A 16,421-nucleotide genomic window follows, 5' to 3' on the forward strand; every position below is an offset into this window, starting at 1 on the left:
GGGCAAGTGCCTGAGAGGCAGCAAGACTTGGCAAGTGCCAGGGTGCTCAAGGTCAGGCTGTCCCCGTCGGGCTCCGCGAGCCCCACAGGAGCTGGGACGACTGCAGGGACACGGGCAGGGATGCAGTTGCCCCTGACACATTGCTGTCTGTGCTCAGGCCCACAGTGCAGAGCGGTTTTGGGCTCAGTGTGGCTCAGGGCTCAGTACTGAGGGTTCCCTGCCCTACAGTGGACTTGGCTGTGGGAGGCCAGTGCCCAGGGTGCACCTCTGTCACCGGCTGTGGCCCAGGTGAGCAGCCCCTGCCTGGCCTGTGCCCTGTGCTGGACTTTGGAGTCTGCCCCAGAGCCAATATTGACTCTCCCGCTCCCATTCTCAGCCCCATTAACTGCCCACACCACCTCTCCATGGCAGCTGGGGGACCTGGGAGGCTGCAACCCCCCGGGGGGGCTGGCAGTGGGGCATCACACAGGGGTCTCTGCCCAGGGATGAGGCCAGCTGCCCACCTGCTGGAGGGCCCAGTACCATCACACAGTACCCTGGGACTGCAGCAATCTTGCTGGGCACCAAGGGATGTTGTGGTGCCACAGAGCTCCTACGCAGTGCTATGCACCCGCTGCAGTCCTCCATGCTGCCTGCTGCTCTGCTCTGCTCTGCACACTGATGCCAGCACCAGCTCCCAGGGAAGTGGAGGGTTTCTCAGATCCACTGCTCAACTTCTCCTAGCGTCCCAACCCCCCCAGGGGCAGTGGATGGTGGATTAAAGCACTTCCCAACATCAATCGCAGCAGCGATGCATGCACAAAGCCCCGCTCAGCACTGCAGTGTGGCAGTGAGGGGCTGTGTACCACCCGTGCTGCTAGCTGGGCTGGGGCTGGGCTCACACCCCAGCTGTGGGCCTTCACTACTGCCCCTCCACAGCTGCAGTGCCCTCAGCAGAGCCCTACGCAACTCCTCCAGCCCTACAGTGGATGTCTGCAGGGCACCAGTAGGCTGGAAGCAACCTGGGCAGCCCAGAGTGCTTGGTGTGGATGCTCACTGCAGTGCCAGACCAGCCTGTTGGCAGCAGCTTGGGATGGGGGTACACAGGGGACACAGCCTGAAGCTCCTACTGGGGCGCTGGGCTGCTGGGACTGATGCCAAGGACTGGTGGGCATCAACCTGTGTGTGCTGAGGCAGCTGCTCACAGATGAAGGAGAGATGGGGAGGCCACATGCTGCTCTTTAGCTGGAAATGAGAGGACAGAGACCTCCATCCCTGCCTGCTGTGGGGCTGGACACAGCTCTCCCCATTGGCACTTGGAGCCCGTAGGCCTCAGCTGGGCATGGGCACCCCACAGCCTCAGCCCTCCCTGGCTCCCTGGGCAGACCTGGAGCAGCAGCCACAGTCCCACCAGAGCCACACAGCTCCTGCCCGGACCCAGCAGCACCAACTGAGGGTTGAGTTTCCCCCAGGACAATGGGGAAAGCGAGATGGGATTGTAACCAGAGCAGGGGATAAATAAAGCTGCCCAGAAGTTTCCATGACCTGCACCTCGGGCTGCTGCTTGGCACACTGAGGCCAAGCCCCATCCCCCAGCCCAGCACCAGCTCCTGGCCCCATACTGCCACAAGACTGTGATGGCACAGCAGCCCCACAGCTCCTACCAACTCCACTCAACACTGAGCACTGAGCGGAAAACATTATTCACCGCACGAGGACCTGCACAGGTGGACAGGTTGGGATGCTGCACTGGGGTTAGGGCTATCCTGACTCTGCTGGGGGCTGCTCCCCACCGCCTTCACCACACAGCTGCCCTCAGCCCCTCGGTTCCTGCACACAGCATGAGGCTTGGTTGAAATAACACATCCAGGGTTTATTGTTTTTTCCATTCCTCGCAGCTAATGATTAAAAAAAAATCTAAAATAAATTACAGAATTAAATAAACATGAATTGGATTATTCCCTTTCCTGCCCCGGCCCCAGCCGCCCCCTAAAGAAAGCATTAGAACAGTCACTGGATTTGGCAACAGCAACAACAGAACGATCCCTAGGAAAAGCAGCGAGCTGTCTGGGTCGAGCACTGCAGTGGGCAGCCCACACCTGCATGCCCCCCATTCCACCCTGCAGCAGCCCCGGGGCTCAGCCCTTACCCAAGAAACTCTCCCGGCGCTGCCCCATAGTGGCAGCCCCATGCTAGACATGCGTTGGGTTGTCCATGTACGGGTCCGTCTTGGTCATGTGCAGCATGACAGTGGGCGCCTTGTAGTGGCAGTGCACCCCGCCACAGCTCACCCCACTGCAGGGCTTGCCCCTCGTCCTCACACCCAGCTTCCTGTTGCACAGGCTCTGCCAGGTCTGCAGCGTCTTGGAGCTCCACACCCACACCCCGCTGGTGATGCCCACCACCAACGACATGAAAATCTTTAGCATAAAGATGGCCACGGTGGGCACCGAGGTCTCCAGCGAGCAGTTGGCCGCAAGCCGTCCGGGCAGCGGCACGCAGCCGCGCTCCAGGGCCCGCAGGTTCCAGTAATCCATGTTGAGGCGCTCATAGAAGTAGCAGACGATGACGCAGGTAGCTGGGACGGTGTAGAGGATTGAGAAGACCCCAATCTTCACCATCAGCTTCTCCAGCTTCTCTGTGTTGGTGCCGCCCGTCTTCATGATCTTCCGGATGTGGAAGAGGGCAACGAAGCCAGTGAGGATGAAGGAGGTGCCTACCACCAGGTAGCAGGAGAGCGGGATGAGGACGAAGCCGGTCAGCGCACTGACGTCCATGCTGCCCACATAGCACAGCCCTGTCAGCTCATCCCCCGCCACCTTCCGCATGGTGAGGATGACGATGGTCTTCATGGCTGGGATGCCCCAGGCAGCCATGTGGAAATAGCTGCTGTGCGCCTCGATGGCCTCGTGCCCCCACTTCTTGCCGGCAGCCAGGAACCAGGTGAGGGTGAGCACAACCCACCAAAGCGAGCTGGCCATGCCGAAGTAGTAGAGGATGAGGAAGACAATGGTGCAGCCCGTGCTCTCCAGCCCCTCCTGGATGATGTAGAGCTCTCCGTTCTCCCGGTCACAGGCGATGTTCTCAGCCCCTGCCACCGAGCGGATGATGAAGGCCACCGAGTAGATGTTGTAGCACATGGAAAGGAAGATGATGGGTCTCTCAGGGTACTGGAAGCGGTGCGGATCAAGCAGGAAGGTCAGCACGGTGAAGGCGGTGGAGACAAAGCACAGGGTGGACCACACGGCCATCCAGATGAAGGCGAAGTCCTTGTCCTCATGGGACCAGTAGACGTCCACGCCGGGCGAGCAGCGCGGTGCACAGGACAGGCTCTTCTCCACATACTGGAACTTCTCGGGGTTGCTGCAGGCTCCCAGCCCGTTGGAGCCCCGGCCCTCCGCAGCGCCCGGTGGCCACGGCCGGGGTGCGACTGGCAGCATGCCCTGGCCCTTGTGCGGCTCCGCGGCCGAAGCGTTCTCGGGGGCCTCCATGCAGAGGGCGTTGGGGTCGTTCTTGGTGGGCAGACGGCCACAGTCGAGCGACTCGGGCCAGCCGAAGTTGAACTGCTCCATGATGGGGACGCACTTGTGGCGCGCCTGCTCGCACATGGGACGGCAGGCGGGGATGCTGGCGCTCACCTGGTCGGTGCACATGGGCGCGTAGAGCGAGCAGAGGAAGAAGCGCAGGTGGACGTGGCAGCCGTACTCCACCAGCGGAGCGAACTCGTGCAGCTTCAGGGCGGCCTCGCGCTGGCTCTCGTGGCCCAGCAGGTTGGGCATGCGGGTCAGGTTGTACCCGATGCCGCGGCACATGGGGATGTCCACGGGCTGGCACCGCGCAGCCCGGCCCCGCGCCGCCTCCAGCGCGCCCAGCTCCAGCCCGCGGCCGGCGGCCGCCAACTGCCACAGCACCGACAGCGCGAGCCGCAGCCGCAGCGTCGCCATGGCCCGGCCCCGCGGCTACAGAGCCGCCATGGCCCGGCGCGCCCGCGCCCCCGCGCGCCCCCGCGCCCCCGCGCCCCGCGGCGGCCCCGCGCCGGGGCAGCGCCCGCCGCCCTCCGCCGAGCCGCGCTCCATGCGGCCCCGCGCCGCGCCGAGCCCCGCCGAGCCCCGCGCAGGGCCCGGCACGGCGCCCGCCCACCGCCGCGCCGCCACGCCCCCGGGGCGGGGACGGGCCCGGGCGTCCGCGCGGATCCTCGCCGGAGAGAGGCCGGAGCCCGGCGGCGGCCGCTGCGGGCCCGGGGCCTGGAGGCGGGGGGGAGGGCGCTCCGTGGGGGCGCGTTCGTCGGTCGCTGGAGCGGGTGCGGGGGATAACGGCGGCTCCCTGCCGCCGCGGGGCCGTGCGGGTGTTCCGGGGCTCCGGCGAAGCGCCGCTCCGCGGAAGGGGACCGCCGCGCCGCCCCTCGTGCGTGCCCCGCCCGTGGGCTCCGCTGCGGGCCCGGGGTGGACGGAGATGGCGGCCGTCCCGCCCTCGCCCCGTCCCGCGGCCGCTCCCTCGCGAAGGGATCGCCCGGCGGTGCCCGCAGCTCCCGGTGCCTCCGGGCCGCAAAGGGTTAACGAGGGGCGAGCTCGCAAATAAAATGTCTTCTAATTTAATTTTGCTTTAATATGTAAAACTGTTGCTCTTGGCAGGGGGTGCCGCAGCTCAGCCAAAAGCAACACGTGGATTTTTGGAGTCGAGGGGCTCCTTTCAACGCAGAGGAGCGGCCGTCGCCGCCGTCTGTCCCGCGCTCCGGGGTGCCCCTCGGGATGCCCGCGCCCTTCCAAGGGCGCTCAGCAGAGGGTCCAAGGGGGGCGTCCCCGGCACCGGCCGGGGGAGCGTGGGGGCGGCCGCGGAGGTGGCACAGCCGGAGCCCCGCACCCGCGGCAGCACGGCTGCGCACAGAAGCTGAGGTCTTCAGCAGGTCTGGAAGCCTCGCAGTGAAAACAAGAACACCAGGTAGAGCAACACGGCAGATTTATGGCTTTGGAAGTGTCCCTGGGCTGGGAATCCAATATCAATAGCTTGAATAAAGAAATCACAGAGGCTGCAAAGAAATCTGCCCGCGAAGCATCCAGGCCGACGGAGCGGGGCCGTATGGCAGGAGCCTGTGGTTCCTGGCAGCAGCTTTGCCCCATTTCCTTTCTTCCCGTCAACAGCGTTTGCAAACCTGTGCGAGATCCTTAGCGAGGGGAGGGGGAAGGAGCAGGAAGGCCACGGGTTGAGAGCAGTCGCCCGGTGATGCCTGGCTGCAGGGAGAGGCTGCGAGGTGCCCCCACAGATGGGTCACAGGCGTGGGACCCCGGGCATCCCATGTGGCAGCAGCAGTGGGGACAGCCCCCACCTTGGTGGGAGCCATGGATCAGGAGAGGGGGTACCATGGAGGAAAGGAGGTGGTTGAGGAGCAGAGGGTCCCGTGGGTGCTGCATCTTGGCAGGGGCAGCTGGGACATGTGTGGGGCCACTCAGAGCCACGTGCCTGCTGGGCACAGCCCCGAGGTACTCCCGGCTCTCCCCAGTGCCAGGCTTTCAGGCAGGGGCTGTAGCGAGGACAAAAGCCCTGAAAGCACCCTTGGCTGGGACCCCATGCTGTCAGTACCAGCCGGAGGGAGGGTGAGAGCGCAGCTCTGCAAGGATCCGGGCAGCGAATTTTCCCTTCCTAAAGAATTTCACAGGAATAGCTGGTGCGAAAGGCCAGCTGGGTCGATTTCAAAGGGATGCCAGCACCAGGGCAGGATGGGCTGGGGAGCAGCTGGAAAGGTCTGTCCTGGGAGAGCCCCCCCAGCTGCAGGTTGACACCCACCCGGGCACCCATATGGATGGGTGGCTCTCTTCAGGGCCAGCCCGTGTTGTGACAGCAGTGCTGGGGGACACAGGCGGTCCTCCAGCCCAAACCCTTCTGTTCCTGTGCAGTGCACACACCAGGCAGAGAAGGTGCAGCTCTGCACCCCGTGCTCAGTGTTGGGATCCCCCTGTCAGTGTGCAGCAGCAGGGTGGGATGGCAGGGGTTTCTGGGGACAGACAGTGAAGAAATGGGGCAGGAACCTGACACTGGCAGGTGATGGGCGAAGCAGAGGGGCTTTGTGACACTGCCCAGACGCAGCCAGCACCAGCAGAATGGAAAAGCCGTTTCTTCCCTGACTCAGGCATTAATTATAGCAATGCAATGAGAACCCTGGCAGGGGAGAACTAACAGCCGTGCTCATCCTACACCCAAGCTGCATCTATTTTTATGGCTTCACGGGACTCTGCAGCATGTCAGTGGGCAGGCAGCCTTGTCCAGGAAGGGCACTGTGGGCAGAGAGCGATGGGCACAGCCCCAGAGGCTTCCACTGCTCCCCAGCCCCAAACCCCACAGTTCTGTGCTGAGACACCCAGGACCTGGCGCGAGTCCCCTGCAGGAAGGGCTGTTCCCTCCTTGTGTCACCTCCTGCCATCTGCATACCAATGTCCTGGCTGGTGTAGCAGGGCTGCTGTGCTCCACCAGTCCCTGTGCCAGGCTGGTGAGCGATGCCAATGGTCCTGCAGGTCCCCAAGGGGGCGGAGTGCCCCATCCACGTCCTTCCAGCTCAGAGTCAGGACAGGGCCCAACCCAACATCTGTCTCCTTACAAACATTCCCCTGTCCCCTGGTGCAGGGGGACAACCCTGCTGTGCCAACTGTCCCTGTGCAGGACACAGCACTCCTGCTCCCAGGCAGAGAAGCCAGTGCCTCTGCTGCACCACAGAGGAGGTTTGCAAAGCCATTTCCTTCGGGATTTGGGATTTTTCACCTTTTCCCTTCAGTGTGTGGTTTCGGTAACTCTAGCAGCTGTGACAGCTGTGCTGGAGAAGGTCAGCAGGAGCCACACTGGTGGCAGGCCCTGGAGGAGCTGTGGGCTGAGCCATGTGCAACCCCTGCCACCTCGCTCACCCCGCTGCAGCACAGAAGGACACCCGAGAGCCTCAGCTGCAACCGTTCACTCTGACCCCTACTGATGGCAACATCCCTGCTCACAGCAAATGCCTCCCCAGGGCTGGTGAAAGGCTGCTACTCACTGCCAGCTGCTTGAGCCCTGGGAGGAACGGGTCACAGCCACCAGACCAGGCCATGGGGTGACTGCCCCATGGCTGACCCTCAGCACTGCCCAGTTTCCTGGCAGAACAGGCAGAGGAGGAGCACAGTTGGGAGCAGGAAATGTTATGCTCCCGTGTGACGTTCCAGGCTAGCTGTTCTTAGCACAGAAGCTCTTTCATCCGCAGCCCCGCTGCCTGCCTGCGCCAGCATCCCTTTACCCAACCTGCGGTGCCAAAATGGAGCTCAGCCCCGGGCTGCCCCATCCCACAAGCCCTGCAGTGCTCCCAGCACACCGGTGACAACACTGGCCCGGTGCAAGCACACACTCGGCTCTTTCTTCGCCTGGCCCAGGCCCCTCAGCCCCGCACACAGCCTGGTGCTGGCAGGCAGATCTGTGCTGCACAATGTGCCTCCTTGTTCAGCCTGTCCCAGGGCCGGCTTGTGGGGAATGGCAGGGAATCGCCTCCGTTTCCTGCTGGAGTTTTATTACATCTCCATATAAATAAATAAATACAATTCAGAGGAGGAGAGCAGAACCACAGGGCAGCTTGGAGCCAGGCAGGACGTGGGCTGGGCTGAGCCCCACAGCGGGGCCAGGATGGGGGGGGAACATAAACTGGGGCACCCCAGCACAGGGCAGTGAGAAGGGGCACCCCAGTCCCCCCGTATCCCCATGGAGGCTGTGCCCCACGATGCTGTGTCCCTGTGCCTTCCTGCCCCTCATACTGTGCAGAACGTTGCACTCCCCTAGTGCTATCCTGGGCTCCTCCAGGCAGCCCTGAGCCCCCAGCCCCAGGAGCAGCCACACTCCTCCAGCCAAACCAGACTGCACTGGAGAAGGGTGGTGGGGTTGTACCCTGGCAGGGATGCAGCCAAGCCCACGTCACATCAGAGAGGAGATGGCTGTGAGGAGCAGAACTCGCTGGAGATGCTTTTATTACTGAATGGGCCAAGCTGCCCTTTTGCTCAAACCAAGGCAGATCCGTGAAATCTGGATGTGCTGAACCTGCAGAGCCCCTGCAACCTCCCCTGGTGCCTGTAAGGACAAGTGGCCCTTTGGCAGCCCCATATGCACATGCTGGGAAGCCACTGAATTATGTAGGTTTTTTTTTGCAAGAGACCCATAAAATCATTATGTCCTCCCTGTACTTGCTGCAGACTTCACCACAGTCACAGCAGTGGGATGCAGAAACCTTTCTCCAGGGCACACAGCTGTGTTGGGGAGCCAGGCCAGCCCCCACTGCAGCAGGTACTGCCATGGTGGTGCAGGAGTGGCCTGGGAAGAATTCTGGTGCTTCCTCATGGTGCTTTTGGGCTGAGCTCAACTTCTCCAGCAAGGTTCAGGCCAAGCCTTGCCATCACGATGCAGCAGCCAAGGCTGAAGCAAGCACCACTGATATCTGCACGTCCCTGAGATCTTGCCATCCTCTCCCCAATGTCCCACTGTCAACAGAGTTCACTGGCACTGGGGAACGCCGCACTGTGCCGGTTCTTCTCCTTCCTTGGAGCAGGTCAGTCCACGCCCAGGTCATAGCCCCTCCTCTTTCTGGTGGTTCTGACCCAGTGTTGGGACTCTTCTTGCTCCTGGCCTGCTGTTCCTCCTCTCCCACCTGGCTCCTCCGTCAGCACTTCTCTCATCTTCCTCTCTCTGTGCGGTGCACACTATGAGACCATCACCTCCAACACGCCTGGAGGATCAGTTCCAGAGGGAACTTGTACAAGTGTCTCTAACCTGCCATCCCGAGCACCACGGCCATTCGGCAGCTTGCATGGCAGTCTGCACCAGACTCCATGCACAGGCATTAACCACGTACTCTTTAGCAGAGTGCTGAGAGTAGAGCTGCTGGAGAAGCACTAAAACCAAAGCTGCACACAGGGTGGGACGCTGCTACCTGAGCTGCACTGAGCTGAAAGGTGTCCCTCAGGAAAACAGTGAAGAATGCAAAGTTTAAAAACATCAACAAAAGCAGAGTGTGTGTGTGTGCTGGGTAATCAGATCATCTCCTTTATTTTTTTACTGGAAAAATTGGATTTTCACAAGATGGGGTCATGCCTCCTTAGAGCTCATCACAGCACAACGAGCTCAAGGAGGGAACTTGGAATGGAAACCCTCAGGTATGTTAAACAAAAATACTATTTAACATTCACTTTCTAATCCTGCTCTCCTCTGGGGAAAAAAAAAAACAACAAAAACAACACTGAACTCCAATATTTATTTAACAGGACTCAGCAGTTTTGGGTTTTGCCAATGGTGCCCAAAATACTTCATGAGAACAATCCTCTTTCAGAGGATGCCCCCTCCCTTCATCCACCCTTCTTTAAAGGTTAGAGGACTGCAGGGAAGGCTCTGACCCCTCTCACAGCCACCAGCATGCTCCTGCAGGCATGGTTAGCCGGGCCAGGAGAAGCCCTGGGGCACAGCTGCAGGTCCCCATCCTGCTGAGCTCCAGAGCTGCCCTGCTGTGGCTGCAGCATGCCTTCTGCAAAACTGCACACAGATTTATTCTGGGTCCTACAAAGCACGACTGGACCCTCTGAACTCAGCCTTGGTAGGCATTTCATGGCCTAAACGTGCTGGAAAAGTAAAGCCTTGCTGTCCCCACTCCCCTCCCACCCTCTCTCCCCCCTTCAGGCCTCCACATTTTCCACCCTGTGAGTACTTCAGCACAGGAAAATGTGAGGGCATGGAAAACCAAACCACTCCCAGCAGCCATGCCACCTTCCTCCTCATCCCCTTCTTGCAGATCTCACATTCCTGTTGCCTGCGCACAGCCGTCCTTGGAGCAGTGACACCGGACTCCTCTGCTGTCCCACCCCAGCCTGTGGCTCAGGAGCTCTGTCCCTGTGTCCCCAGCGCATGCTGCTGCCAGGAGTGGCACCCAGTGCCTGCTGAGGCTGTTCTAAGGAAACCCACACCCGAGGCAGGGCAGGCAGCAAGCACTCAGGGATGCCAGCTTGGAGCTGTCTGGAAAGCCCTTGCAATCCCTCCAGGTCTCCCTGGTACTTGTCATTTTCCTATTCGCCCTTCCAAAAAGCGGCCACACTTGAGGCTCACACTTCAAGCCCTTTCCCTGAGCTGCGGATGACATCCCTGAGGATGTCCCATATTCCGCCTCCGTTCCCTCCATGCTCACAGCTGCCAGGCATAGGTGGCACCCACAGCCTGCCGGGCCCCCCCAGCTTGCCCCAGGCCCCTGCATGTGGGAAACTCTGGTGTTTCCCCTTCACCCCACTGCAGGAAGGCAGGGCTGTAAATCTCACTTTTCCTGTTGCCAGCCAAGCCAGGCAGTGCCTCAAATGCTCCCCATGCAAGGGCAGTGTCCCAGCTGCAGCTTTCAGCCCTCTTTTAAAGCAAATCCAGGTCCTCCATTTTCCCACTCACCTCAGATTTCTTGTCTGCTGTCCTGAACGCTTCCCTGGACCCCTTCCACCTGCCCAGTTTGGCTCCTGTGGCCTTTAGCATGAGGACTTAAAGGGACTAAAGAAGCTGGAGTACACTGAATGAGGAGTGCAAGAAAAGGAGAGGGCAGAACAGTAAAACCTTGGAAAACAGGTAAGCTTGCCCTTTTCCAAACATTTGAAGAGAAAAAAAAAAAAGTCCAGGAGCTTTAGAGGGCCCCTGCCCCCCTTGCTGGTGTCTGGGGATGAGGACAGCCCAGCTCACACCCTGGGCACTTCAGCTGCCGGAGCACCATGCACCACATGGCCTCAGAGAAATCCCACCTGCTGCAGGCAGCCTGCTCTGAGCAGGTCCCCCCACCAAAGTTTGTCTTCAGCACCTCACTGACTCAAAGCAGCACCCCGTGTGCCTTTAAACTCCCAAACCCCATAGCCCAACAACGGATGAGCAATGGAGGAGAGGTGCAGGTAGTGTGACGCAGGCGCAGCGCCAGCAGCACTTCCACAGCTTCCCCAGGTCCTACTGGAGCTGACCCAATGAGGGATGCCCCGGACCACTACAGACTCTCCAGCTCAGAACTGTGCTGCCAGCGTGTGTGAAGGGCTGGGCACCACTCACCCGCAGCTGGCAGGGCTCAGCATGCCACTCATGTCTGTGGTGGGGATGGCCAGGATGACAGAGGTGTGCAAGCAGAGCCACTTGAGAAGCGGAGAGATGCCCACCTCACACAAGCAGAACTACTCCCAAGAGTGTCTTTTATCCATAATTTATGCTGTCCAGTCTGACCCATGTGCAGGGAGCTCACTGGGTCAGCCACGAGACAGAGCAACAACAAAGAGATGCTGAAACAACTGCTAATTGTTCCCAATTTTGGCCAGGTCTTGAATACTCATCAGCACATGGCACGATCCCTAATGCATTTTGCAGGATGGCAAGGAATGACTGCAGCTGAGCACAGGGGAAGGAGCAGTGCCGTAGCTCCGGTGGTGCTACTGAGGCAGAGGGGATCAGTGCTCAAACCCTTTTCCCAGAAGAGGAAAATGAGCTCCAGGGAGGCAGCTGCTCTGTGCTCCTCTGTGCTCTCACAGCAGCACTGCAAGGGCTGTGTGAATTATGATTTGCATGTGTTCCAGGGAAGGAGGAAGGGTGCTGAGAGGTCTGCAAGGATGCTGCTCCTCCCATCCCGGCAGCAACGCTGTGGCTCATGGCAGGAGGGTCCTTCTAGACATGATGGCCTCACCAGGCTGCTGTGTGCAAGGATACCTCTCCTGCCCCCCCACAGCAAATCCTTACTCCAAGCCCGCCCAGTGCTTCAGGATTTATCTAAGACAGCAGTTGCCTTTCAGACAGAAGTGGACGGAGACCTGGCCTCACTTCTCACAAAAGCCACTGAGAAGCTTTGCCTGGCCAGGAAAACAGTGGCCACACTTTGATGTGTTAAGTAAGAACATGCAGGTTAATAACATCCCCACCGAGATATGTCCTTTAGCAGGGGACCCTGCACAAGGCCAGGACACAGAACGACTTGAGCACATCAGGCCCCGCTGCTTGATTAGGGGGGAGGGGGAGGCAGCAGGGAGCTCTATGGCCTGGTGCACATTTTAGCTCAGCCTAACTGGGGGAAATCTTTCCAACAATCAGCCCTCAGCTCCAGTTGGATCCAAACTGGAGCTGTTGGTCACTGACTGTGGCAAATGCTCCAGGATAGCAGCACAATGCCACCCGGGTATGCCCTCCCCTATGGGAAAGAAGGGGAACCAGAGCACAGAGCTGCCTCAGGACAGGTTTGAGTTGGGTGCTGAGAAAAGGTTCCTCACTAGAGGGGGGCTGCACACTGCACTGCCTCCCCAGAGCAGCGGTCATGGCCCCGGGCCCACTGCATTTTAAGAAGCATTTGGACAAGGCTCTCAGAAACATGGTTTGAATTTCAGGTGGTTGTGTGTGGAGCTAGGAGTTGGATTCAGTGATCCCACCTCCTTGAGGTGATTCTATGACTCCACCAGTGCTGGACAGCCCCAGGCACCCCACAAGCCCAACATCAGCACCAGCCTTGCCCAGCTGCACTGAGTTCAGCTGGACACCGGGAGCTGTATGGCCGCCTGCTGCTGCCCCACACAGCCCATACACGGCCCACAGAAGCCACACTCGGGTCAGAGGGCTTTTCCCAGAGTCAAGAAGCACACAGCCAGGGCAGAGACTTGCTGGAGGACCAAAGAGAGCGTACAGTAGGGCTGCACCCAGCGGGTCTCCCTGCAGAGAGTGCCTCACAAATCCCCCAGATGCCGTCTGACAGCGCCTGCAGGCTGCAGCACACCAGGGCACTGTGGAAGAAAGGAATTTCTGTATAAATCTCATTTACCAGCAAGTTTCTCACTTCCCCTTCAGCAAACAATCCCGGCCCTCAGAGCACTGCTGCACGAAGAGACTGTTTAAGATATTTTTGGAAAAGAGGAAAAAAAAATTTCTCAAAAGAGCCTCTTTCAGCTAATAATGAAGTGAATATTATATTAAGAATGAAAACATATTCAGGGTGACTTACAGAGGGAGACAGAAAACCTTTTCATAACACCCTGGCCACAAACACAACTGCCAATTAAACCAGCTTCATTCCCCAACCCCTGCCAACGCAAACGAGGGGCAGGGAGCTGGGTGCCCCTGTGGCCCTGGCCAGGCAGCCAGTGCTGCTGAGCAGTTTCTGCTCTGCTGGCTTCCAGGCCCGGATGTCAAAACAAAAAGGGTTTAAGGCTCTGTGCAGCCCAGCCTGGGGCTGCCCCACGCTGTGGAGCTTGTGGCTGGGCAGGGCACAAGCTACAGCGATGGGCTACAGGGTGCTCAGCACATGGGATTGTCTGCAGCTCTTTGGAAGCATGCGATGCTCTAGGGCTGCTGCAGTGAAATGGGTCGGGCACAGTGCTGAGCAGATGTCATCAGCCTTGGGCTGGCCACCACGGCATGACAGGAACACTGGGAGAAGTGAAAGCCATACCTCAGACCTCCCTGCATCCCCCACCCCAGCGCCCATCAAGGATGGGGAGATGTGCCACCAGGGGCACAGCTCTGAGCTTGGCATCCCCATCACCACCAATGCCCATTGGTTCCCATGTGCCCTCAGTGTGCGGCCCCCTCTTCAGTTCTGTCATCCTGTGTTGTAGAAGCATTAAGGTTGGAAAATACCTCTAAGATCACGTAGTCCAACCACCCACCTACCACCAGTACTGCCCACGACCCTCATTGCCATATCCCCACAGTTCTGAAACATCTTCATGGACAGTGACACCACCACTCCCTGGGCAGCCATACCACTGCAGCACCGCTCTCTGGAGAAGTTTTTCCTAATATCCAACCTTAATCTCCCATACACTATCACCTCTGATCTTACCACTTTTACCTGGGAGCAGAGGCCAACCCTCCCTCACCACCAGCTCCTTTCAGGCAGCTGTAGGGTGCAGTGAGGTCTCCCCTGAGCCCCCTCTGCTCCACACTGACCCATCCCAGCTCACTCACTCCCCATAAGATGCATGCTCCAGAGCCCTCACAGCTCTATTCCCTTCTCTGGACACGCTCCAGAGCCTCCATGTCTTCCTTGAAGTGAGGGAGGGGCCCAGCACCGAACACAGCACTGAGATGCGGCCTCATCAGGGCCAGTACAAGGGGACAGTCAGCTCCTGCTGCTGCTGGCTGCACCAACCTAACCCTGGCCAAGCTGCACAGCCAGCACGTAAGTCAGTAGAGCCATCACCACCACCAACACACTCCAGAGTTAGAGTGCCAGCTGCCATCACTGCAGACAGCAGCAGGGTCATGTTGTCCACACAAAAGCACAGGAGATGCGTGGCATGCAGCAGCACTGCACAGAGAAAACAAGGGGGAAGAGTTGCATGCAGCCCACACACATGAGCAGAGGTTGTAATTTGCAGCTCACAACAGTTAGATCCTCACCTCGAAGCCCAAAGAGCCAAAGACAGGGAGAGCATGAGGGCACCCAGCATCTTGGGCTCAGATTAAACCTGAGCACACCCACACTGGGAAAACATCACACAATATCAGATAATATTTTAATTGCTCGGCAAAGTTCAGAAGCTGCAAGTTGACATTAGATAAACCCAAACTGGAAATACAAGACCACTTTTGAGGTGTAAGAGGTAACCTACCTTTGGAACAGTTCCTCCACCAAACACCCTGAATATGTTTGTCAAACTATTTAAAGAGGGGGAAAAAAAAAGTGGCTTTTGGGCCAAAAAGAAATATTTCAGTAGCAGATTTCTCAAAGGCCCACATTTTCCGATTAACAATCAGAAACTGTGTCTCTCTGCAGAGATTTTTCTGTTTTCCTCACAGACTTGCATTTCTGCTCTAATGCCAAGTAAAGATTGTAACATGTTTCTGATCTTGCCCAGAGATGGAAAGTTTTATTCTTTTTCTTAAAGAAGAATAAAAGCAAAATAATAATAATTTTAAAAAATCAAAGTAATTTCTCACATTCACCTCATAAACAAAAATCACAAAATTCCGTTTAACAAACTTTAGCTGACAATACAAAATCTTAAATACATCAGTAAAGCTAATTTAAGCCTAGAGACAGACTACAGGTCCAGCACAGGCTGTGGGCCTGGGAGGCGGCGTGGGATGTGCAGTCCCCATTGCTGGCAGCACTGCAGCTGGCAGTCAACAGGAGCAGAACTTTCAGGAATCCCTTTTGGGACAGAGTGAGCAATCCCACTGCCATCTACTTACATATTTAAATGTTTATGCCTTGGATGTTGCCTTTCATGATAGGTTTTGTCTGTGCAAGTTTGGGGAGCAGCAGGTTGTGCCTTCACTAGGTTTTCCACTTATGCAGCTGTGCCAAGTTTCCATTTGCACATCCACTCCACGTGGATGCTACGCTTGCTCAACCCAGCACCCAAAAGCTAGCAGACAAGTGCCAAAGCATCCCACGTCAGAGCAGAGGGCTGAGGGAACTCCAGGAGGCACAGCAACCTCATGCTGGAGAACTCCACTACACACCTGCCTTCAGGTCTCCCATCTTATCTCATCTGTCATGGGAACACAATCCTCTGCTTTACACTGGAGAACGGCATCAGCTTCCAATGCAAGGGAGTTGGTGGAGTGATCTGTACAGAAAAAGACTGCTATGCAGATGACAGAAAGCCCATCAGAAACAAACCCCCGGACTGCTCTGCTGTGGGTGAAGTATTACGAGGGAGGCATTGCCACCTAGTGTCAGCCCAGCAAAGAGGCATCAGTCTGTGCCAGGAACCTAAGACGCAAGGAGGAAAGCACAGGGCTGCCTGTGCCATCTGCAGGCAGAGCAGCTGGCAAGCCCTGGGCACACGGCAATGGAAACCCAGGAAACTGGCCACACGCAGACAACGAGAGCCCAGGCCTGGCACCTCTCAGTCAGTGACTGGAGTCTGACAGCAGCTCAGTGAGAGCCTTCCACACAACACTTGCTTTTCAGCTGCATGTTATCACTGCACATCAAGACTCCTGAAGCAAGATGAAGTCCTGCACTCTATAATTAAGATAATTAGCATTTTTCCCCTTCTTATTTATATTCTTGGAGGTTTTGGAAAAAGCAAGTCTGACAAAACATAGTATTAATCAGATTGTTCTTAAGGGAAAGATGAAGAAAACCAAACTCTGCATTCCCCTTAGGTCTGCTTCCCCCCCCCCTCCTCCTCCCACTAAGCAGCAGAGCAGGATCTAACCACCCCCCTTCTCAGAGACCAAGATGCCCTTTCTCCAGAAGCACAGAGGACCACAACAAGCAGAAAGCTCCAGAAGCATGCTTACAAACTGCTGCCAACTCAAGATTTCCCAACTGTTTTGCTTTTTCTTTTTTTCCCCTCTCTCTCTAATATGTCCTACCAAGAGGGCATTTTATTTTAAGATACCATCAGAGCATGGTGCTATTGAGCACAAAAGCCATAAAGATGTCAGCAGAAATGGGGAAAACAAGAACATTTTCAGACACTTCTCTCCTGGCAAGAGGCCACTTTGGAACA

The 16,421-nt window shown here is 57.7% G+C and overlaps 1 protein-coding gene across 1 annotated transcript; it reads right to left on the minus strand.

The window, feature by feature from the left end:
• Nucleotides 1–1,831: 1,831 nt before the first annotated feature.
• FZD9 (frizzled class receptor 9) lies at nt 1,832–3,946 on the minus strand. The gene has a single exon (XM_065731665.1). It carries the CDS (start codon nt 3,921–3,923, stop codon nt 2,172–2,174), a length of 1,752 nt encoding a protein of 583 aa, XP_065587737.1. The 5' UTR covers nt 3,924–3,946; the 3' UTR covers nt 1,832–2,171.
• Between the last annotated feature and the right edge of the window lie 12,475 nt (nt 3,947–16,421).

Source organism: Cyrtonyx montezumae, unplaced genomic scaffold (assembly GCF_038088225.1).
Source record: "Cyrtonyx montezumae isolate F1298 unplaced genomic scaffold, pur_monq_1.0 scaffold_15, whole genome shotgun sequence".
NCBI classification, from domain to species: Eukaryota; Metazoa; Chordata; class Aves; order Galliformes; family Odontophoridae; genus Cyrtonyx; species Cyrtonyx montezumae.

What these genes read in the sequence shown, in the direction of transcription:
- FZD9 (XM_065731665.1), bottom strand. Translation starts at nt 3,923, where the DNA reads ATGGCGACGCTGCGGCTGCGGCTCGCGCTGTCGGTGCTGTGGCAGTTG.